The 22,568-nt window shown below is 71.4% G+C and overlaps 7 protein-coding genes across 7 annotated transcripts; 3 read left to right on the top strand and 4 right to left on the bottom strand.

The window, feature by feature from the left end:
• Positions 1-3: 3 nt before the first annotated feature.
• Positions 4-696, bottom strand: AURANDRAFT_19771 (hypothetical protein; the record flags this gene model as incomplete). The annotated part of the gene is made up of 1 exon (XM_009034835.1): positions 4-696. One exon carries the CDS (start codon positions 694-696, stop codon positions 4-6), a length of 693 nt encoding a protein of 230 aa, XP_009033083.1.
• Positions 697-3,092: 2,396 nt separating this feature from the next.
• On the bottom strand, positions 3,093-3,980 carry AURANDRAFT_11973 (hypothetical protein; the record flags this gene model as incomplete). Its single annotated transcript, XM_009034831.1, has 1 exon — positions 3,093-3,980. A coding segment is annotated over one exon (888 nt), but the record flags the coding sequence as incomplete, so codon positions are not given.
• A 758-nt stretch (positions 3,981-4,738) lies between these two features.
• AURANDRAFT_5181 (hypothetical protein) lies at positions 4,739-5,407 on the bottom strand (the record flags this gene model as incomplete). The annotated part of the gene is made up of 1 exon (XM_009034604.1): positions 4,739-5,407. A coding segment is annotated over one exon (669 nt), but the record flags the coding sequence as incomplete, so codon positions are not given.
• An 867-nt stretch (positions 5,408-6,274) lies between these two features.
• On the top strand, positions 6,275-7,447 carry AURANDRAFT_61265 (hypothetical protein; the record flags this gene model as incomplete). Its single annotated transcript, XM_009035122.1, has 1 exon — positions 6,275-7,447. One exon carries the CDS (start codon positions 6,275-6,277, stop codon positions 7,445-7,447), a length of 1,173 nt encoding a protein of 390 aa, XP_009033370.1.
• Positions 7,448-7,730: 283 nt separating this feature from the next.
• AURANDRAFT_7978 (hypothetical protein) lies at positions 7,731-8,021 on the top strand (the record flags this gene model as incomplete). The annotated part of the gene is made up of 1 exon (XM_009034636.1): positions 7,731-8,021. A coding segment is annotated over one exon (291 nt), but the record flags the coding sequence as incomplete, so codon positions are not given.
• Positions 8,022-15,181: 7,160 nt separating this feature from the next.
• PYC (hypothetical protein) lies at positions 15,182-18,877 on the bottom strand (the record flags this gene model as incomplete). Its single annotated transcript, XM_009034834.1, has 1 exon — positions 15,182-18,877. One exon carries the CDS (start codon positions 18,875-18,877, stop codon positions 15,182-15,184), a length of 3,696 nt encoding a protein of 1,231 aa, XP_009033082.1.
• Positions 18,878-19,483: 606 nt separating this feature from the next.
• On the top strand, positions 19,484-20,557 carry GS3 (hypothetical protein; the record flags this gene model as incomplete). Its single annotated transcript, XM_009035123.1, has 1 exon — positions 19,484-20,557. The coding sequence occupies one exon, from the start codon at positions 19,484-19,486 to the stop codon at positions 20,555-20,557; it is 1,074 nt and encodes a 357-aa protein (XP_009033371.1).
• Between the last annotated feature and the right edge of the window lie 2,011 nt (positions 20,558-22,568).

Raw genomic sequence — 22,568 nt, 5'->3', positions numbered from 1 at the left:
CGCCTAGGCCGCGAGCTTGTCGAGCTTCGCCTCGAGGTCCGCGACGCGCTTCGAGAGCGCCTCGAAGTCGCCGACGGAGCGGCGCGCGTACTTGGCGATGACGTCGACCTCGAGGTTGACGGCGTCGCCGATGTCGCGCAGGGGGAGGACGATGCACTTCTGCGTGTGCTCGATGAGCATGAGCGTGAACGACTCGTCCGTGACGTCGCACACGGTCAGCGACGTGCCGTCGACGGCGATGTAGCCCTTGGGCACGATGCAGGCCAGCAGGTCCGGGGGCGCGGCGATCTCGACCCAGAGGCTGTCGCCCTCGACCCACGTCTTCTGCACCGTCCCCGTGCCGTCGACGTGGCCCTGGACGTAGTGGCCGCTGTTGCGCCCGTCCGCGGCCAGGCTCCGCTCGAGGTTGACCTTGGCGCCCTCGACGAGCTCGCCGAGATTCGTGCGCCGCAGCGTCTCCGGCGACAGGCCCAGGGAGAAGCGCTGCGCGCGGTCGTCGATCTCCAGCGCGGTCGCGGTCAGACAGACGCCGTTGACGGCGATGGAGCAGCCGATGTACGCGCCCGTCGCCGCGACGGGGCCGTCGACGACGAGCTCCGTGCCGCGGCCGACGGACCCGTCCCACATGGTCATCTCCTTGTCGTGGGTGAGAGAGACCACATCGCCCATCTCCTCCACGATGCCGCTGAAGACCATGAGCGCGGGCGAGTTCGGCCGCGCGCGGCGCGGCGCGTTCGCGTTCCAGCGCTTCGCGGAGAGGCCGAAGGGCGAACCGACGGCGACGAGCGCCGCGAGGAGCGCTGCGAAGCGCGGCGAGAAGGCCATCATTGCACGTGACGAGCTCGACAGACGCTGCATCATCGGCTCATTGACGCTCAAGAAGCCGAGGTTGCCGCCGGAGCAGCCCGAGTCTCGGCCAGAGTCTGGTCTAAGTGTGCGCGACCAGGCCACTGCGCCGGGCCGCACGATGGGCGCGCGCGAGCAGGCCACTGCGCCGGGCAGCGCGCTGGGATTCAGTCGAGAAGAAACGACTATCGCGAAATTGTGCCTCAGCGCTTTTGAGGACCATGAAAATGTTGTCGTATTCTCTGAGCGGTGCCACCAGACGCAGGCCATCGATGGTGAATTATACATGGTTGTGGACCAGTGTGTAGCTTTACTCGTCGACGCATTGGGCTCGTGCTCCTCCGTCCCTGAATACCACGCTTACCCGCTGTTGAACGCGGCCTCCCAAGGTTTCCCTCGCGTCGTCGAGCTTTTCCTTGAGCTCGGAGCGAAGGTCGACGGGGTGATGGGTGTATACCGTGAAAGGACGGCTCTCATGCTAACATGCTTTTACACGAGCGGCGCCCACCTCAAAGTTGCTCAAATTCTCCTCAACCACGGCGCCGACCCGACATTTGTTGCCAAGGACGCCTTTACAGCGCTCGACGTGGCGCGGTCGCGCGGCGGCCGTGAAGAAATGGTCGAGCTTCTCGAAAGCCATCCTCGCGTCCGCCGCGCGCTGCGGAAGCGGACATGCGCCTACTGCGAAGGCGAGGGCAGCATCGTGCAGCCTCCGTTCCAGGTTTGCGAAGGGTGCCGCCGGGTCGCTTACTGCAGCCGTGACTGCCAGAAGGCCGCGTGGCGCAGCGGGCACCGCCACGAGTGCGCGGCTCGTCCCACATGCCGCTTCGTGAAGAAGGAGCGCCGCGAACCTTACACCATGGTCGAGCGCGCGAAGCGCTGGCTAGACTCGCTGGTCATGTAAGACAGGATGCCGTATCCAGAGAGCGAGACTTACCCCGGGCTCCGCGCCTCGCGGAGGATCTTCGCGAGTTTCGCGCCGTGGGTGACGCGCTGCGCGAGGTCGTCGCGGCTCGGGCGCGCGGCGCCGTCCGCGGAAGCGAGGACGAAGGGCCAGGGCCGGCACGCGTCGACCTCGAAGGAGCCGTAGCGCCGCAGGTCCCCGTGGATCGTGTCGAGGAGCGGGATGCAGTGGAAGACCTCCCAGCCGCGCCCGTGCACGTAGCGGCACGCGCCGCGCTCCATCTGGCGCATGGACGGCCGCTCGAAGGTGCAGAGGTTGGAGAAGTGGTAGGCGGGCTCGAAGGACGCGGCGAACCTCGCCCAGGCGTCCTTCTGGCGGATGCCCAGCGCGACCTTTTCGGCGAGGTCGGGGTTCAGCAGGATCACCGACGCGTCGCTGGCCTCGGCCGCCTCGACGACGGTCATGACGTCTTCGATGACCGCGTCGCCGACGGAATTTTTTGGCCGCACGACGACGATGAAGTCGGGCGTGTGCTCCGCGTCGCCGAAGACGCGCGCGACGACCCCGGCCGGGTCCTTGCCCGCGCCGGACGCGCCGCCGAGGCCGCAGTAGGTCGCGTCGAGGCCCGAGCCCTCGAACGCGCGCGCGACCATCGCCGCGTCGCCCGAGGACGGCATGACGACGCGCGAGTTGGGCAGCGTCTCGCAGAGCGCGAAGAGGACCGCTAACTCGCGCGAGGGCGAGTAGGGCACGGTGCCCTCGAGCTCGGGATTGAGGCCCGGCGGCAGGCACTCGACGACGAAGCGCGTCGCGGCGCTGGACGAGACGGCGGCCGCGACGCTCGTCTGCATCTCGAACTTGACCTCGTCGAAGGTCTGGGGCACGTTTGCGTCTTTGCCGGCCTCGCCGGCGTCGACGGCCTTCTCGAGCGTGTACCGAGGATCGACCTTGGCCTTGAACGCCGGGTGGGCCCGCAGGCGCACGCTGCGGCCGCCGCCGGAGGGCGCGTGCAGGTGCGCGCCACGGCTGACAAATGCAGACGCCGTTGCGATGAATGCGAGAATAGATGCGCGCATTGTGCTCGATGCGCAGCAGCTGATCGCGTGTCCGCGGTAGCTGATCGTGTGTCCGCAGCAGCTGAACGGTGGAGCTGACGGCCAGACTCAGCACCGCATCGGATCCGCTCTCGAGAGCCTGGGACAACTTGACTTCAACACGGTTCAATGATGAAGAATTACAGCTCGCCATTGTGCGCTCACGCGCAGTCGACCGGGTCGTCGACGATGCCGGCGCCGAACTCGAGGAAGAGGGTCTGGTCGCCGTCGTAGGGCGTGATGGCCATGTCCTCGGGGTACGTGTCGAACTTGGACGCGTCGCCGTCGCCGTTGAGGTCGGGCACGTGCGGCGCCGGGATGTCCTTGGCGCGGAGCGCGGCCCAGTCGCCGTTTAGGAACGAAAAGACGGCGGACGCCTTGATGTCGGGCGCGCCGTTCTGGTCGCCGAGCCGCTTCCGGCGGTCGCGGCGGAGCACGGCCGTGACGAGCGCGGCGGCGCCCGCGTCCATGCTCGGCGGGATGCGGACCTTGGCGGCCGTGATGAGGCGGAAGACGGCCATGGTGTCGTCCGGGTTCGGCGGGCAGAAGGGCGACCGGCCCCGGAGCATCTCGTAGACGAGGACCCCGAAGGCCCACAGGTCCACGTCGGACCGGTAGCCCTGGCCGAGCACGCACTCCGGCGACAGGTACTCGGGCGTGCCGAGGATCGTGTAGGTCATGGCGTCCGCCGGCAGCACCTTGGCGAAGCCGAAGTCGACGACCCGGGCGTAGCCCCGCGCGTCGATGAGGATGTTCTCCGGCTTGAGGTCGCGGTAGACGACGCCCTGCGCGTGGACGTGGTCGAGCGCGTCGAGGACGTGCGCGGCTAGGAACCGCGCCTCCTCGAAGGCCATGCCCCGGTCCTGGATGTGCGAGAAGAGCTCGCCGCCCGGCACGAACTCGAGCAGGAAGTAGCAGACGTCGCGGCTGTGGAAGACGCCGTGGAGCTCGAGCACGAAGGGGTGCCGCGTCTTCCGGAGCACGTCGCGCTCGTGGAGCACGGCCGCCGTCTGGTCCGTCGCGATCATGGCCTCCTTCAGCAGCATCTTCAAAGCGTAGGGGCGGCCGTCGCCGCCGAAGGCGAGCTTCACGCGCCCGAACGTGCCCGTCCCCAGCGTCCGGCCGACGCGGAGCTCGCCGGGCGCGACGGGCATCTCCGGCTCCGGGACCGCCTCCGCGCCGACGACGGCGTCGCGCGCGGCCTCGAGGTCGAGGCGGAGCAGCGTCACGGCCGTCGCGGCCGTCGCGCGCCTCTTTCCGCCGTCGAGGGTTCGCGTCGGCGACTCCGGCTCCACGACGACACCCGCGAGGTCGACGGCCTGCTCCCAAGCCTTGTTCGTCGGCGACCGGCGCCGCACGGGCGAGTCGACGTAGGGCAGGTGCGACGTGCCAAGGTGGTCGCCGCGCGACGCCTTTCGCGACGGCCGGCCGCCGCCCGACACTTCCACTTCCCCCCCCGTGATGAGCAGGAAGGCCGCGGGGTCGCCCAAATCCTCCAAGATCTCCGCGCCGGCCTCGTAGGCGACCGCTTCGAAGAGGCCGTAGATGACGTCGACCTTCTCCGGCGCGAGGTCGAGGCCCGGGATGGACCTGGGCAGGAAAAGAGAGATTCAACGTCGCTTCAACGTGAGTGTTCCGCGCACGCGCGTTCCGGAAAAAGCATCCACGCGTCGAGACCGTTCCGAGAGATGATCGCTCGTCCAAAAATCAGCCGAAACGAGTGAAAAACGGCCGAGAGAGGAGCCTTTGAAGTTGGGAATTTCGCACTCTTTTCCAGCCCCGGGATCGACAACGCGATGTTCAGCGCGTGCTTGCGGTCCAGCACGTCCCCCAGGGACCCGCCCAGCAGATCCTTGAAGTCCGCGCCGGCGAGCACCAGCACCTCGCAGGGCTCCGTCGCGAAGACGTCGCACGCGCGGGGCCGGTCGTCCGTGAACGCCCGTTCGCCGAAATGCGCGCCGCGCTGGAGCGCGACGTCCCGCAGCGGCCCGTCGTCGGAGCCGATGTTCGCGCATTTCACGGCGCCGGACTTGAGCATGTAGAACTTGTCGCCGATGGACCCCTTGGCGATGATGCGGTCCCCCGCGTCGTAGCTCTCCATGTACGTGTGCGTCGCGAGCTTGTACAGGAAGCGGTCCGGCAGGCCCCGCAGGATGTCGACGTCCCCCAAATCGCGCGTCGCGTCGCCGAGGCGCGTCGCCGACGACGACGCGAGCATGTGGCGAAAGAGGTGGACGTCCATGGCCCAGCACGCGCTGTCCTCCGTCGCGCGGACCGTCGCGGCCCGCGGCCGGTTCATGATCAGGCCGAGCTCGCCGAAGGAGCTCTCGGGCCCCGCGGTCGCGACGACGGCGCCGTCGATCTCGATCTCGAAGTTGCCCGTCTCCACGACGTAGAACGCGTCGCTCGCGTCGCCCTGCGCGATGACGGCCTCGCCCCGCGCGACGGCGGCCGCGGACATCGACGCCGCGACGGCCGCCGCCTGCTCCGACGTCAGCGCCTCGAAGACGACGGACCGCCGCAGGGCCGCCTCGATGGCCGCCGTCGACGCGGCGCTCTTGGGCACGGCGCGGACCTCGACGGCGTCGCGCGTCGCGGGGAAGATGACCGCGTGCGGCCGCTTCTCCCGCACGTGGACCGGCGACTCCGGGTCCGCGGCGCCGGCGCCCGGGTCCGATGGCGGCACCTCGATGGCCGGCCGCGGCGCCCGCTCCGGCGCGGCCTCGACGCCGCTCGGCGACGCCTGCTCCCCGCCCCGCACGACGTTCTCGTAGGCCTTGCGCCAATTCATGAGGTCCGGAAGGCCCAGCATTGGTGGGTCTGGCCACGCGGCGGCGGCGGCGCGCCGCGCGCTTCGCGGGGGCGTCCGCCGAGAGGGTCGTCTGAGTTCGACCAGGGCGACCGCGGGCCCGCGGGCCAAGGGCAATGCCGCGGGCAGCCTCGATGGGCGTGAGGCGTCGTCTATTTGGAAAGGAGAGCGGCCTTCATTGAGCTTCATGTTGATGGTGCTGTTTGAGGCAAGACGATGAGCTTCGTGAGACGTCGAGCCGACGGCAGTGCTCGACGTCGTTTCGTCGTCGCGCTGCTCCTCATTTTCGCAGATGCCTACCAGCGCCCGCCGCTGTCGCACCGTCCACGAGCCCCAGCGCCGCGCGCCTGGGCCGACGACGTCGTCGCCGAGTTCGCCGGCGGCGCGCGCGACGGCCGCGGCGACGTCGCCCGGGCGTCGCGCGTCCGCGAGGCGCTCGAGGCGCTGAAGGCGCCGCTGGCGCCGGCCTGGGATAATGACGAGTGCGTCGCGCTCCGCGCGGCGGCGAGCGACGCCGCGTTCGCCGGGTGGTTCTCGCTCGACGACCTCCTCGCCGCGTGCGACGCGGGCGAGGTCGTCGAGGCGGGCCGCGGCGTCCTGGGCGCCGGCGGCGCCTGGCAGATGGCGCGCGTGGGCGCCCGGGGCGCGCCCGTGTCCCGCGGCGACGTCGCGGGCGTCCTGGACGCGCGCGCGACGGTCGTGCTCAATTCGCTCGACGCGACGTGCCCGCGCGTCGCGGCGCTGTCCCTCGCGGCCGTCGACGCCTTCGGCCTGCCCGCCTGCGTGAATCTGTACGCGACGGGCGCGGGCGCGCGCGTGTCCGCGCCGCCGCACACGGACACGCAGCGGGTTTTGGTCATGCAGTGCCACGGCAACAAGCGGTGGCGCGTCTGGCGGCCGCCGCGGCCGGACCGGCGGCCCGGCGCGGACCCGCTGGCGCGCGGCAAGGGCGACGACGTGCTGGAGCTCGGCGAATTGGAGGAGACGCCCGCCGCGGACGTCGTGCTGACGCCGGGCGACTGCCTCTACGTCCCCGCGGGCTGGCCCCACACGACGGACACGCTCGAGTGCGCCGTCGACGACGAGCCCTCGGTGCACCTGACGCTCGGCGTCGACACGCACATCTGGGGGCTCGACGGCCTCGGCGCGCGCGCGGGCGCTTTGGCGCTCGCGCGCAAGGACGACGCCTTGGCGGGCCGCGAGACGGCCGCGGACCCGGACCGCTTCTGGGGGTCCCTGCGCAAGGACCTGCCCGCGCTCGGCTGGCGCGGCGGCGACGCCGACGACGCGGCGCGCGTCGCGGCCTTCGTCGCGTCGACGGACGCGGCGCTCGCGGCCGAGCGCGCGACGTGCGGCGACGTCGCCGCCCGCGCGCTCGCGCACGGCGCGGAGATCGCGGCCGCGATCCGGGGCCTCTACGCGGACGTCGTCTTCCACACGTCGGGCCCGGGCGCGAGCCCGGCGAAGCGCTCCGCGCCCCACTTCGCGCGATTGGAGGCGACGATGGAATCGTTGCTCCGGTCGTACCGCGCGAACGCCGTCGCCTCCAAGTTCGCCGTCGGCGACGCCGTCCTCGCGCCCTACCTCGGCACCGACGACTACGAGGAGGCCGTCGTCGACAACGTCCGCGTCGACGGCCGGCTCGACGTCGTCTTCCTCGACGGCGACTTCGAGCAGGGCCTCGACCCGGCCGTCGTCACGCCGAAGAAGAAGAAGAAGAAGGCGAAGACGAAGTTGGGGGGGCTGGGCGGCGCCGCGCCCGCCAAGAAGAAGAAGAAGGTTAAGAAGCGATAACTCGGCTTGTATTAGTCCGTCTCGATTTCGGCGAGTCGCCACTCTTGCCACTTTGAATTGTACACGACCTAGCCGCCGCGCGCAGCGTCTTGCGCGCCGAATGAACCCCAACGGGGAGCCCCTGTTAATGGGTGCATTGCTGGCGAAGAACACGTACCTGCTTCGTTTATACATCGAGGCGGACCCTGATTGCGTGAATGCGCCTCTTGCCCCTGAACACCGACCTGGATACGCTCCCCCACACGCGGTCGGAGAAACTGGACACGTACCATCCTTAGATCTCTTGATCAGACACGGTGCTGACATTAATCGGGCAGATGGAGCAGGTAACACACCGCTTCATGTCGCGATACAATTTGGAAACGCGTCGATCGTTTCGAGACTTTTGTCGGCGGGCGCGGATGTAAACGCGAAGACTATTGCTAATCGCAACACGCCCCTGCATAGATTAAGAGCTTGCTCAGATTCGGCGGCTATAGAATGTGCCATGCTGTTGATCAATGCCGGGGCCCGCGTCAGTGAACCCAATTATCGAGGAAGAACGGTTCTTTTTCATGCTGTTAGACGAGGTCGCCGCCGCCTCGCGAAAAGTTTCATGCGCGGCGGCGCCGAGGCGATCGATACGAGCCATCCGAAGCTTCGTCGGCGCGACCGTAACGCTTCTACCCTCGACATGGTCGACGCCGTCAACGCCGGCGGCGGCTGGCAGGAATTCGCGGGGAAGCATCGGCGGATCCTCGCCGGCCTCGTCGCGAAGCTTCCCGGCCGATCCTTTCCCCTCGACGCCGCGAGCCACGTCGTCGGCTTCTGGTGTCCGCCGGGAGGCTACTGATACTAGGGGTTCTTAAAAATTACCGCCACACCTCGTAGAAGCTCAGGTTCCCCCCGCCCCCACGACCCTCGCCGCCGCCGCGCCGCCGCGCGGGCCAGGACACGCGGAGGGGGAAGTGGTCCGACATGGCGCGCGTGAGGTCGTCCCGGCGGACGTCGACGCGCGGCGCGAACGCGGCGAGCGCGGCGTTGCCGAGCGCGTAGTCGAGGCGCAGCGGGAGCTGCCGCGCGCCGGCGGGCACCTCGGGCGCGTCGGGCTCGAGGCCCGTCGGGATCGTCGGGCCGCAGGTCCCGCGGCAGAGGTCCACGAGCGCGGCCTCGAGCGCGTCCGCGGCGCGGAAGTCGACGGCGCCGGCCGTCGCGAACTTGCGCCGCGCGTCGAGGGGGCCCGGCGACGCGTCGAGGGCGGCGAGCCAGGCCAACACCGCCGCCTCGTCGGCGTCCGTGCGGCTGAGCGCGTTGAAGTCGCCGACGAGGACCGCGGGCCGCCCGTCGAGCGTTCGCCGGAGCTCCGCCGCCAGCGTCTCGGCCTCCGCCGCGCGCTTTTCGGCGTCGTGGGCGTCGAGGTGCGCGACGATCAGCGTCAGCCCGCCCGTGTCGACGGCGAGGACGCCGCGCTCGAAGGCCGGCGGCCCTAGGACGAAGCGCCGCGCTATCGGCGCCGCCGACGCGACGGCGAGCGCGAACGGGTGCGCGCCGCGGAAGGCCTCGAGGGTCGAGAAGGCGAAGCCCGCCCGGGCGGCGCGCTCCTGGAGCAACGTGAAGCCGTGGGCCTCGCCCGGCGCGCCCCAGCCGTTGGCCTCGGCGAACGCGGCCGCGAGTGTGCCGTCGCGGACCTCGTCGCGGAGCCACGCGTCCAGCCGCGCGGACCGGTCCCCGGCCGCCGCGCCGTCGTCGGCGTTGAGGAAGGCGACGCCCGCCCGCGCCGGCGGCCGCGCGGGGCGGCGGACCGTCCGCGCGAGGGGCGGGCAGAGGCCGCGGCCCGCGGCGCCCGTCTCGCCCGACGCGTCCGACGGCAGCGCCGCGCGCACGCCGAGCCGCGCCCGCAGGTAGGCCGCGAACTTGCTCAGGCCGCGAAACGACCCCGGCGCGTGCCAGAGCAGCGACGCGACGACGGCCGCGCGCGGCCACGCGCGGCACCCGAAGGACGTAAAGTCCGTCTCCTCGGTCCAGAGCGCGGCCTCGCCCCCGAGGACGCGCGGGTCCTCGGCGCGCAGCAGCGCCTTCTCGCCGTAGTTCCGCCAGGGCGACGGCCAGTCGAGGTACCAGCAGCTCGCGTCGACGACGGTGAGGTTTCGCGCGAGCGCGCGCTCCGCGGCGCGCGCCGCGGAGCCGCCCCAGCACTTCCACGGTTCGACCGTCGCGCCGGCCTCCTCGAGCGCCGCCAGACCCTCGGCGCTCGAGAAGTCGAGGGCGTCCTGCCAGACCATGACGCGGCGGTTCCGCGCCGCGACGAGGCGCGACACGCGCGCGAGGAAGTGGCCGAAGAGCGCGCGCGGCGACCCCGACCCGAGGTGGGCTTCGCCCCAGGCCTCGAGCCGCGGGTCGCTCCAGCACTCGGCGCGCACCTCGTCGGCGCCGACGTGGAAGACCGCGTCGGGGAAGACGGCGGCGGCCGCGTCGACGACGGCCGCGACGAGCGCGTAGGTCCGCTCGTCCGTCGGGTCGAGCGCGGGCGCGTCGGACTTCGACGCGCCGTCGCCGTTGGCGAAGGCGCAGGGGACGACGAGCGCCGGGTAGGCCTTGGCCCAGGACAAAACGTGCGCGGGCACGTCGATTTCGGGGAGGACCCGTATTCCCGCGGCTTCCGCGAAGGCGACGAGGTCGCGCAGGTCCGCCTCGGCGTAGGTCTCGTCCTCGGAGAAGGCGCCGGCCTCGAGGCCCAATTTGCCGAAGGCGGCGGGGAAGCTCTGGGAGTCGCTGAGGTGCAGGTGGAGCACGTTGAGCTTCGCCGCGGCCATGGCCAGCACGGTCCGCTTCAGCGTCGGCACGGGCAGGAAGTGGCGCGCGACGTCGACCATGAGCCCCCGGTGCGGCTTCGCGGGCCAGTCGCGGACGTGGACGCGGCCGCGGGGGATGATCGCGGCGCCGTCGGCGGCGAGTTCGACGAGCTGCGCGAAGGTCTCGAGCGCGTGCGCCGCGCCGAGCGCCGTCGAGGCCGCCGCCGCGGCGAAGGGCCGCCCGCGCCGGTGCCCGACCTGGAGCGCGTAGCCCTCCGCGGGCTCCGACGCGTTGAACGTCAGCTCGAGGGCCCGGAGCGCGCCCGCGGCGTCGGACCCGCGCGCGCGCGCCTCGCAGCGCCGCGCCGCCGCGGCGGCGGGCCCGCGCGCGAGCGCGGCGCGCGCGGCGGCGTCGCCGCCGACGACGGCGAAGTCGCGGCCCACGCGGATCTCGCCGGCGCCGGCGGCGAGGTACCGCGGCCGCGGCCAGACGAGGTCGTAGTCGTCCGGCGGCGGCGGCGGCGCCGGCGGCACGCCGCAGACGCCGTCGCACGTGAGCGCCGCGTGGCGGCAGCCGACGCCGCCGACGACCGTGCCCGGCGCGCACTCGCAATACCCGCTCAGCCCGAACTCGACGTCGGCGTCGCAGGGGCGATCCGCGCTAGGCTCCCGCGGCCCGTCGGCGGCGCAGCGCCCGGTCTGGCGCCACGACGTGCAGACCGGCGCCGAGGATGATGCGATGAAGGCTGTCGCGGCGGTGAGCACATGCCGCAGCCGCATGGGGGGCTGCCAATCAGGCCATGCTGCGATGCTTCAAGCCGAGGTCAACGCGAGCTTCAACTTCCAGGATTAGCACAGGTCGTGGCACAGGGTCACAGGTGGAGGGGCTCCATGGTGCGCGCGGGCTGCTTCGCGCGGTCCCGGCCGCGGCCGCCCTGGCCGGCCTGGGCCCCGTCGGGCCGCGCGGGCGCGGGCCGCGGCGGCGCGGCGCCGCCGTCGTCGTCGAAGAGGAAGTCGTCGCAGCTGTCGTGGTCGTCGTCGGGCTTGGGCGCGCGCGGCGCACCGGCGCGCTCGAAGACCTCGGCGAGGAAGCCGCCCTCGTCGACGTTGGGCCCCGCGCCGGCCGGCGGCGAGAACGCGCCGGCGAAGTCGTCCGCGGGCTCGGGCCGGCGCGCCTCGGCGCGGCGGCGCCGCGGCGCGTCGGCGGCCTCCGGCGCGGCGACGGCCTCCGGGTCCGTCGCCGCCGGCGGCGCGCGCGCGCGCCGCGGCGCGTCGTCCGGCGCGTCGCCGTAGACGAGGTCGAAGCCGTGGCCGCGGTCCGCGATGGCCTCGAGCGCCTCGGCCTGGCGGCGCGTGCGGTGCGCGGGCTTCGGCGGCGGGAGCACGGCGTCGAGCCCCGCGGCCATGACGTCGTGGATCAGGTTCGGGAGCGCGTCCTCGAGGAGCGGGCAGCAGAGCTCGAGGCACGGGTTCGAGTTGATCTCGATGAGGACGACGTTGAGGTCGTCGTCGAGCATGAAGTCGAAGCCCAGCAGCTCGAAGCAGGCGGCGTGCTTATTCGGGTTGATACTGTCCGCGGCGGCGTCGACGGTCCGGGCGACGAGGTCGCGGATCCGCGGCCGGAGCGCGCCGTCGAGCCAGTCGCCGCCGCAGCGGCCCTCGGCGACGAGGTAGGCGTGGAAGTCGGCCATGCTCAGCTTGTTGGCGCTCTCGTGGCGGCCGTAGGCGTCCGTGTGCTTCTGGACGCCGTCGTTGGCGAGGTGCATGCCCCGGTTCCCGAAGTCGGACGCGCGCGTCGAGTAGCGCTCGCCGCACGTGCGCACGTACGTCGCGGCCTCGTGGACGTAGGCCCGGATCTCGCCGCCCCTGCCCGCGACGAGGAGCGCGAAGGCGCGGATGTCGAACTTGCGGCCGTGGACCAGCAGGGGCCGCTCGATGTAGCGCTGGACGACCCAGCCGCCGCAGCGCGCGTCGCTCCGCGCCTCGGAGCCGAGGATGCCGTCGATCTCGTCGAGGTCGTTGGAGACGCGGATGCCGAAGCCCCGGTTCGACATCATCGCCGGCTTGAGGATCCAGAGGTTCGTCGCGCCGGGCTCGTCGTCCTTGGCCCGGCGCCGCCGGCCGCTCCGGCGGCGGCCGCCGGCGCCGTCGTCGGGCCGCGCGGGCGCGCGGCCCGGCGCCGACGCGCTGCGCTCGTCGGCCTCCCGCGCGGGCGCCGCCGCGGCCGCGCGCGCCGCCGACGCCTCGAAGGCGCCCCGGAAGGCCGCGTACTCGCCGTCGGACTCGTCCGCGGCGGTGACGTGGAACGTGAGGGGCATGAAGCGGCCCATGGGCTCGCGGCCCTCGCCGGCGCAGTAGGCCTTCATGAGGCGGTAGAGCCCGTGCTTCGTGACCAACACGTTGTTGTTCTCGAGGTGGTTGCACGCGACCGCGCGGCCCGACTCGCGGAAACGCTTCTTGTTCCGGTACATCTCCCACGCGAAGACCCGCTGCGACGGGGGCGCGTCGGACGGCGCCGGCGCGAGCCAGGGCCGCGCGCGCAGCGCCGCGAGGATCAGCCGCGAGTTGTTCCCTAAAAGGGCGGACGTCGAAACGCGCGTTGGGGGGGGGGGTGGCGCACCTTTGCCGACGACGTACTGGTAGAGCATGGGGCTCCGGTTGACCGTCTTCTGCCGCCGCCGCTTGCTCCGCACGAGGTTCTTCGTCGCCACGATCGCCGGGAGCTTGAGCTCGCCGCGCGGGCGCCTCGCATCGGGCTGCCGCATGCTGTCCCGCAACGGTGGCTGCCCCCGCGGCGGTCTCGAAGGTCTGCAACTTCCCCCTCGTTGCACTCCGAGTTTCCCCCGCTAGATAAAGAGGGGCACGGTCATGTCCTTGTTGAGCTCGACGTTGGTCCTGTCGCTCCGCAGGGACGTCGTGAGGAGGAACGTCTCGGGGTACATGCGCATGAACACCTTCGTCGACGTCCGCAGCACGGGCGGCTTCTTGCCCTTGACGAGCTCAACGAGCTCGGCGACGGAGAGCTGCTTGTCGCCGATGAGGTCCGTGAGCAGGTCCTTGAACTGGTCCACGTAGAAGTCCATGGGGTGCCACATCCAGACGCCCATCATCGTCGGCCGGATCTCGAGGACGTTGTCCTTGACCGTGAGGCCGATGCGCCGCAGCTGGTAGTGGTACTGCTTCTTGTCGACCTTGTGGTCCGGCGGCACGACGATGTCGAAGCGGCTCGTGTGCAGCTTGTCCATCGTCCCCTCGGGGAAGCGCAGCTGGTGCCGGTCGAGGATCATCTCGACGATGTCCTCGAGCTTCTCGTCGAGCGCCGCCTCGAGCTCGATGTCCTCGCCCATGACCCAGAGCTCGCCGCTGTGGTCCAGGTCCTTGGCGCGCACGAAGAGCTCGACCTCCATGGCCGCGCGACGCGCGCGCGCGCGCGCGCCGTGGCGCCGCTGCGGAGGCCGCTGGACGGGCTGCCTGCGGTTCTTGAAGTCTTTGTTGACGAGATGTTGAACCGAGAATCGAGCTCGAGCCGCATGCGCACAGCCCGTGATCTCAAGCCTCTCCCGTCTCGGCCTCTGCAATAACCTTAACCGTGACCTCTGCGCTCCTGCTGTTGCAGCCCGAGAGCTCAACCCGCTTCCATCTCGACCTCTGCAATCACCTTCACCATGACCTCTGCGCTCCTGCTGTTGCTCGTCGTGCAGGTGCAAGCCTTCAACCTGCCCGCCTTCAAAGCGCCGCTGCGGCGCCAACCCCTCCGCGCGGCGGCGGAGGCGCTCGTGGAGCCCGAGGAGCTCGACGAGGCCGTGGCCTGGCCGTCGCGCGCCTCGCCCGTGGGCTCGCTCGGCAAGCTCTATCCGATCGCGGGCGTCGCGTCCGCGGCGGCCTACGCGGCCTGCGCCTTCGCGGCGCTCGGCACGCACCCGCGCCTCGCGCTGCCGCCGATCCACACGCGGCTCACGATAGCGCAGGCCCTCGTGCCGCTGCCGCTGCTCTGGGCCGCGACCGCCGCGCTCCGGGACGCGGCGGCCAACGGCTGGGACCGCCTGAAGTCGCCGACCTACCGGCGCCTCAACGTCGGCCTCGCGTTCGCGAGCGCGTGGCTCGCCGCCGGCGTCTGGCGGTCGCCGCTCTTCACCGGCGCGACGACGGTCGTCTACGCGCCGAAGCTGAAGATCGCCGCGACGGCCGCGCACGCGTCCGCGGCATTCGTCGCGACCTCGGCCTGGGCCGCGTCCGTCGCCGTGGCGAACCCCGCGCGGAAGGGCTGGAGCTCGCTCTGGCAGCACAAGAGCGTGCTGGACGGCGACGTCGTCGTCGCTCTGAGCCCGTTCGGCGCGCTGTCGCGCGTCCTGCGCGGCGTCGGCGGCAGCCTGGCGACCCTCCCGCCGTCGGGCGCGCTCTCCGACCCGGACTCGGCGGCGTCCGAGTCCGGCGCGTTGTCCTACGCCGCCCTCGCGCTCCTCTTCTCCTTCTGGGCGGCGGTTTCGGCCGCGGCGCCCTTCCCGCTCGCGACGCTGCCCCTCATGCTCGGCCGCCGCTTCTCGCGCGCGGCGGGCGCCTTCTCCGTGCTCGCGGCCGTCTCGGCGTTCTGCCTCAAGGACGCCGCGGAGCGCGGCCGCTCCGACGCGTCGACGTTCGTGGTCCTGAAGCGGGGCCTCCGCGCGACGGCCGCGGCCCATCTGCTCCTCCAGGTCGCCAAGCTCACGTTCGACTCCATCGACATGTACCCCGCCGCGTTCTCGCGGCCGCTTTGGACGGCGCTGGCGCTGGCGACGTACCTCCTGAGCCTCGTCGCGTAGGGACCCCGCGGGCCGTAAGCGCCGCGCGGCGCGCCCCGCTGTTCGACCGCGCCCCGCCGTCGAGACTCGTGCCGTGGTAACGGGGCGAGGAGTTGGCGGCCAATCGTCGCGCGTAGGATTTTCGCGGGGCGCGGGGGGGGGTGGGGAGGCTTGCGCGCGCGCGCTCAGTTGACGGTCGCGAGGAGGTCCTCCGCCTCGACGGAGTCGCCGGAGTTGATGAGGATGGAGTCGACGGTGCCGTCCTGGGGCGCGACGATGGTCGACTCCATCTTCATGGCGCTGAGGACGAAGAGGGTCTCGCCCTTCTTGACGACGTCGCCCTCCTTGACGTTGACGGCGACGACGACGCCCGGCATGGGCGCGCCGACCTGGTCGGCCGCGCGCGTCGCCTTGGCGCGCGCGAGGGAGACCCCCGAGGTCCCCTCGCCGGAGAGGCGCTTGAGGTGGCCCTCGTCGGTGACGCGGAACTGCCACCGCTCGCCGTTGACCTCGAAGGCCAAATTCCGCGACCCGGACTCGTCGGGCGTGCTCTTGGCGACGAGCTTGATGAAGTACTTGCGGCCCCGGGCGTCGTCGAAGGAGACCTCGTCGTTGACCTTCATGGGGCGGAGGAAGACGTGCGTCGGCAGGTGGTCCACGTCGCCGTAGACGAGGCGGTGGTCCATGTAGTCGGAGAAGACGGCCGGGTAGAGCGCGTGCGAGAGCACGTCCTCGAAGGTGATCTGCTTCGTCGCGTCGGCGTACTTCTCCTTGAGCATCTCGCGGGCCTCCTCGAAGTCGTAGGCGCCCAGCGACGCGCCGGGCCGGCCCTGGAGCGGCTCGAGGTTTTTGGCGGCGAGCGCGTCGGTCCGGAGCGGCTCGGGGAAGCCGCCCGGCGGCGTGCCCAGCGAGCCCTTGAGGTAGTCCACGACGGAGTCGGGGAGGCGCGCCACGTTCTCCGTGAGGCCCACGTCGGCCTCCATCAAGTTCTGGGCGACCATGAACTGCGCGAGGTCGCCGACGACCTTGGACGACGGCGTGACCTTGGGGATGTCGCCGAGGATGCGGTTCGCCATCGCGTACTTGGCCTTGACGTCGTCGAAGCGGCCGTCGAGGCCGAGCTGCCGGCTCTGGAAGAGCAGGTTCGTGTACTGGCCGCCGGGGATCTCGTGGACCTTGACGTCGGACGCCGTCGCGAGCTGGCCCGACTCGAACGGCGCGTAGAGCGTCGCGCGGACCGTGTCCCAGTAGGACGAGATCTTCGAGTAGGCGGCGCTGTCGAGGCTCGTGTCCGTCGCCGCGGCGATGGCGCCTAGAGACGGCTGCGACGTGAGGCCGCTCATGGCGTCGACCGCGCCGTCGACGATATCCGCGCCCGCGTCCGCGGCCGCGACCATCGCCGCGACGCCCAGCCCCGCGGAGTCGTGCGTGTGCACGTGGATGGGCACGTCGGGGAAGTCCGCCCGCAGGGCCGAGACGAGCATGGTCGCCGACTTGGGCGTCAGCAGGCCCGCCATGTCCTTGATCGCGAGGCCGTGGACGCCGAGGTCGTCGACGAAGCGCTTCGCGAGGTCGCGGTAGTACGACAGCGAGTACTTGTTGTCCGGCGCCTCGTTGGCGACGTCGCCCGTGTAGCAGATGGCCGCCTCGACGAAGCCGCCGGCGGCCTTGGCCGCCTTGACGCCGAGCTCGAGGTTCTCGACGTCGTTGAGGCTGTCGAAGACGCGGAAGACGTCGACGCCCTTCTCCTTCGCCGTCTCGCAGAACTGGTAGACGACGTCGTCCGGGTAGGACGTGTAGCCCACGGCGTTGGCGCCGCGCAGGAGCATCTGGAAGGGCACGTCGGGCGCCGCGGCGCGGAGCGTCTCGAGGCGCCGCCAGGGGCACTCGTGGAGGAACCGGAGGCAGACGTCGAAGGTCGCGCCGCCCCACATCTCCAACGAAAAGGCGGCGTCGCCCAGCGCGTCCTGGGTCGGCGCCGCGATGGCCGCGAGGTCCGCCGTGCGCACGCGCGTCGCCAACAGCGACTGGTGCGCGTCGCGCCACGTCGTGTCCGTCATCAGCAGCTTCGGGTGCGCGCGGACGGCCTTGGCCAGGGCCTCGGGCCCGTCGTCGAGGAGGATCTTGCGCCAGGGGTTTTTCACCGCCGGCGCCTCGACGGCGGGCACGGGCACGGCCGTCGCGCGCACGGCGCCGATCTTCGCCGCGTCCGCGCCGAGCGTCTCCGGGTGGCCGTTCACGGCGACTTTCGCGAGGTAGCGGAGGTTGCGCTCGACGCGGTAGACCTTGTCCTGGTCGCTCTGGTAGTTGGCGACCTGCCACGTCGACTTGCCGATGTTGACGAGGTCCGGGTTGTCGCCGATGAACGACGTGTCGACGGTGCCCTCGATGAAGTCCGGGTGCTCGAGCACGTTGAGCAGGAAGGGCACGTTCGTCTTCACGCCGCGGATGCGCATCTCGAGGAGCGCGCGGCGCATGCGCCGCACGGCGACGCCCCAGGTCGACGCGCGCGTCGTGTACTTGACGAGGAGCGAGTCGAAGAACGGCGTGACCTGCATGCCCGAGTAGCCGATGCCGTCGATGCGCATCCCAAAGCCCTGGGCGTGGCGGTAGACGGAGAGCGTGCCCGTGTCCGGCGCGAAGTCGCGCTCCGGGTTCTCCGTCGTGATGCGGCACTGGATCGCGACGCCGCGCGCCTTGATGTCCTCCTGCACGAGGCCCAGCTCCCCGAGCTTCGCGCCCGCGGCGATCTTGAACTGGGTCTGGACGATGTCGATGCCCGTGACCTCCTCCGTGACCGTGTGCTCGACCTGGATGCGCGGGTTCACCTCGATGAAGAAGTGCTCGTTGTTCGCGACGTCCACCAGGAACTCGACGGTGCCCGCGTTCTCGTATTTCGCCAATTTCCCGAGCTTGACCGCGTCGTCCTGGAGCTTCTTCCGGAGCGCGCTGTCCAGGTTCCAGGCCGGGGCCATCTCGATGACCTTCTGGTGGCGGCGCTGGACGGAACAGTCGCGCTCCCAGAGGTGGACGACGTCGTCGCCGTCGCCGATGATCTGGATCTCGACGTGGCGCGGGTTCTCGACGTAGCGCTCGATGAAGCACGTGCCGTCGCCGAAGCCCGCCAGAGCCTCGGAAGACGCGGCGTCGAACTGGCTCCTGACCTCGTCGAGCGTGCGCGCGATGCGCATGCCCTTGCCGCCGCCGCCCATCGTCGCCTTGATCATCAGGGGCAGGCCCGCCTCCTTCGCGAACTCGTAGGCCTGGTCCGCGTTGTCGAGCGCGCCGTCCGTGCCGGGGATGACGGGCACGCCGGCGGCGATGGCCGTCTGGCGCGCGCTCACCTTGTCGCTGAAGTCGTTGAGGTTCTTGACCGTCGGGCCGACGAAGGCGATGCCGTTCTCCTCGCAGAGCCGCGCGAGCTCCGACGACTCGCTGAGGAAGCCGTAGCCCGGGTGGATGGCCTCGACGCCCTCGCGCACGGCGATGTCCACGATGTTCTGCGCCTCGAGGTACGCGCCCACGGGCGTGCCCGCGGCCGGCAGCATGTACGTCTCGTCCGCGCACCACCGGTGCGCCGACTTGCGGTCCTCGTGCGCGTAGATGCCCACGGTCGCCATGTTCAGCTCCGTGCCCGCGCGCATGATGCGCACGGCGATCTCCGCCCGGTTCGCCGCCAGGATCTTCTTGAAGGGCGGCGTGTCGTCGTCGCAGGCGCCGACGCTGAAGTCGTCGACGACGCAGTCCTTGTCGCTCGTCGCGACGTCGGCCTTGTCGAGCGTCGACGCCGCATTGGGAGATGTGCGCGCGAACGGTTGGCGCTGGGGCACGAGTGCCGTTCCGACGCTCGCCGCGAGGGCGAGTAACAGCGCGCGTGCCATAGCAGACGCGACGTCTGTGCGAGGCGCCGCTCCTCAAGTAGGGGCGGACAGTGAAGGCTCAAGGTCCTCAAGCTCGCGGGGCAAACGTTGGGGGCATCATCGCCGACGCCGGCTCGCCGGCTGCTCGCGACGACGCCGTGCGCGGGCCCGCTTGAGCCGATCGCAACTAGGTCGGAGAAGGCCAGTGTCCTCCTCGGCACGTGCGCGGTACTCGAAAACGCAGGTCTCGCGTTTTCCACCGCGGCATTCGCGATCGGCGGTCTCGCGTCGGCGGCGACCGTCGCGGCGCCGCGCGGCATTTTTTTCCCGCCCCGCGCCGCCGAGCTGCTTCCGGAGCTCGCGGCCGACCTGCACGAGGTTGACTGTATGAGACGACGTCTCAACTGCGCCGACGCATCTCTCGTCGCCCGCGAACCGTGTCGGTGCACAGTCAGCCTGAGGCGGGAAATCGCCGAACGAGTCTCGACCAAAAACCCTCGCAAGATGGCCCGTGAAATCCTTGTTGCCCTCGCGCTCTGCGGCTCCGCCGCCTCCCTCGCGGCGAGCCGCCGCCACGCGCGGCCGACGCTCCGCATGGGCGCCGAGCCCCTGAGCCAGGTCACGGGCATGGCGTCCATGGACCAGGCCGTGCTCGGCAAGTACATGGGCCTCGACACGGGCGACGACTGCCAGGTCGAGTACGTCTTCCTCGACAAGGACCAGGTCGCGCGGTCCAAGTGCCGCACGCTGCCCCTCAAGAAGGTCCAGGGCCCCGTGGACGCGTACCCCAAGTGGAACTACGACGGCTCGTCGACGGGACAGGCGCCCGGCGACGACTCCGAGGTCATGATCGTGCCCCGCGCCAAGTACCCCGACCCCTTCCGCGGCGGGAACCACGTCCTCGTGCTCTGCGACACCTACGAGCCCGACGGGACGCCTCTACCGACGAACACGCGCGCGCCCGCCGTCGCCCGCTTCGAGTCGGGCGGCGCGAAGGAGCAGGTGCCCTGGTACGGCCTCGAGCAGGAGTACACGCTCTTCAACCTCGACGGCGTCACGCCCCTGGGCTGGCCCGTCGGCGGCTTCCCCAAGCCCCAGGGCCCCTACTACTGCGGCGCGGGCGCGGACCGCGCGTTCGGCCGCGCCGTGTCCGAGGCGCACTACCGCGCGTGCCTCTACGCGGGCCTCGAGGTCTCGGGCACGAACGCCGAGGTCATGCCCGGCCAGTGGGAGTACCAGATCGGCCCCTCCATCGGCATCGACGCCGCGGACCAGCTCACGATCTCGCGCTACATCCTCAGCCGCGTCTGCGAGGACCTCGGCGTCATCGTCACCATCGACCCCAAGCCCATCGCCGGCGACTGGAACGGCGCGGGCATGCACATCAACTTCTCCACCGAGTCCACGCGCAAGGAGGGCGGCCTCGCGGTCATCGAGGCCATGTGCGAGAAGCTCGGCGCGAAGCACACGGAGCACATCGCCGCGTACGGCGAGGGCAACGAGCGCCGCCTCACGGGCGACTGCGAGACGGCCTCCATCGACCAGTTCTCCTACGGCGTCGCCGACCGCGGCTGCTCCATCCGCATCCCCCGCGACACCGCGGCCGACAAGAAGGGCTACCTCGAGGACCGCCGCCCCGCGTCCAACGTGGATCCCTACGTCGCGACGTCGCTCATCTTCGCGACCTGCACGTCCGCCTAGAGCCCAAACCGCGACGTCGCTCCTCTTCGAGACCCGCACGTCCGCCTAGCCCCCCCTCCCGCGGTCCACTTCGAGGCGGACCGCGGCGACCGCGCCGGGCCCGCAGGGCCCAAGGCGCCCCGAAAATCATCTCCCCTTATGTCCCCCCCCGAAAATCATCTCCCCCTTATGAGCCCCCCCCGTAAATCTCATGATGGCCCTCCCGCGCCTCGCGAGCGCGCGCTCCCGGGCCGGGCCCGGGCCGCGCCCTCCGAGTCCGAGGAGTCCCCGTAAATTTCACGGCCCTCCCGCCGCGCCTCGCGAGCCCCGCCGGCGCGCGCGCGTCCCCGCGTGTCGCGTCCCCGCCTTTAAGGGCGCGCCTAGTCGGAGCCGAGGTCCATGCCCTGGACGAGCTCGAGCATGTCGAGGTCGTCGTCGGGCGACTTGGGCGCCTCGCGCTCGACCTGCTGGACGAGCTCGCGGAGGAACTCGGCCTGGACGCGCTGGGAGAAGGAGCCGTTCTCCTGGAGGAGGACGACGCGCTCGATCTGCGCCTGGACGATGGCGAGGACGTTGCGCTTCTTGACGGCGCCGTCGCCGTTGAGCGCGGCGTTCAGCGTCGGCGCCCAGGCGTCCGCGTCTTCCCGGAGCACGGCGCCGTAGAGCTCGGCGGCGGCCTCGTAGTCCGGGTGGAGGGCCGGCGCGTCGCCGGAGAGGTCGACCTTGTCCGCGGCGTCGGGCGGCATCATCTGCGCGAGCTGTTCGGCCGCGAGCTTCGCGTCGAACCGGAGCGCGCGCGCGGCGTAGAGCTGCAGCACCTTGCGGAGGATGGCGACCATGCCGTCCAAACCGTCGTCGTCGGCCTTCTTCGCCCAGGCGTCGACGGTGGACAGCACGGACTCGCCGAGCGAGCCGTCGTCGACGCGCGCGTCGACGGCTTCCTGGAGCGCCGCGAAGCGCTCGGCCGAGAGCGGCACGAGGAACTCGCCGTCGTCCTCGGCGGCGGCGACGACGATAGTCTGGAGCACGTCCGACGCGTCGTCGAGCTTCTCCTCCGCGGACTCGACGATGACCGCGAGCGTCGACGCGAGGTTGTCCGCCAAGGCCGCGAGCTTCTCCCGGTCGCCCTCCGGGCAGTCGTCGCAGATCTCGGCGATGCGCAGGAAAAACTGCGGCCTCCCGACGGCGCGGAGCACGCCCGGCTGGCGCACCTTCGCCGGCAGGTCGAAGGCCGCGCACTCCGCGAGCTCGTAGATGAGGCCGTCGTCGACGTCGCTCGGCGCCGCGGCCCGCAGCGCCACGGACGGCCGGTTCACGAAGGACGGGCAGAAGGCCACCGTCGCCGGCGCGACCAGGGCGACGAGGAGCGCGAGCTTGGCCATTGCCGGGAGCACACGGGCTCGGCGGCAGATCGCTGCTGACGACGCGAGGGCAAAGATCAAGGCATCACGGCAGCTCCACATCGCCGTCGACCTCACCTCGCTCCGGAGCTGCTGGTTGAACAGGTTTCAGGAAGGGCAGCCCGGCTGTTCCTCCACAGATCTCGGTCGGGTCGGCGCAGCGGTCCAACGAAAGCTCGAGGAGGAGCAGCGCAAAGCATGGCGTCGCCGCGGCGCCCCCCCGTGGTGACGCTCACGCCGAAACGAAACGGCGCGTCGCGCGCGAGCTTCGGGACGCCGCCGGCGCCGCCGGCCGGGAGCCCCAAGAGCCCCCAGGCCGCGGCCGTGCGCGGCTTCTCGGGCAGCCCGACGCTGTCCTCCGCGGCGCGCGCCGAGGCGGAGCGCCTCGCGGCGCCCGCGTCGCCGCCGCCGCCGCCGCCGCCGCGGCGCGTGGACGCGCTCGCCGCGAGCAAGGCGGCCGAGGACGCGGCCGTCGCGGCCGCGCGGCGCGACGAGCGGCGGCGGAGCGTCGACGCCGACGAGGCGTCGCGGCGCGCCGCGCGGCGCGTGTCCGAGCACCGGTCGAGGCGCCAGGAGACGGCGGCGGCCGCCGCCGCGCGCGAGGCCGCGGAGGCCGTGTCGCGGCGGACGGC

Source organism: Aureococcus anophagefferens (assembly GCF_000186865.1).
Source record: "Aureococcus anophagefferens unplaced genomic scaffold AURANscaffold_2, whole genome shotgun sequence".
Lineage (NCBI taxonomy): Eukaryota > Pelagophyceae > Pelagomonadales > Pelagomonadaceae > Aureococcus > Aureococcus anophagefferens.
Note: the sequence above shows the minus strand (reverse complement) of the source record. Positions and strands in the feature narration are given on the sequence as shown.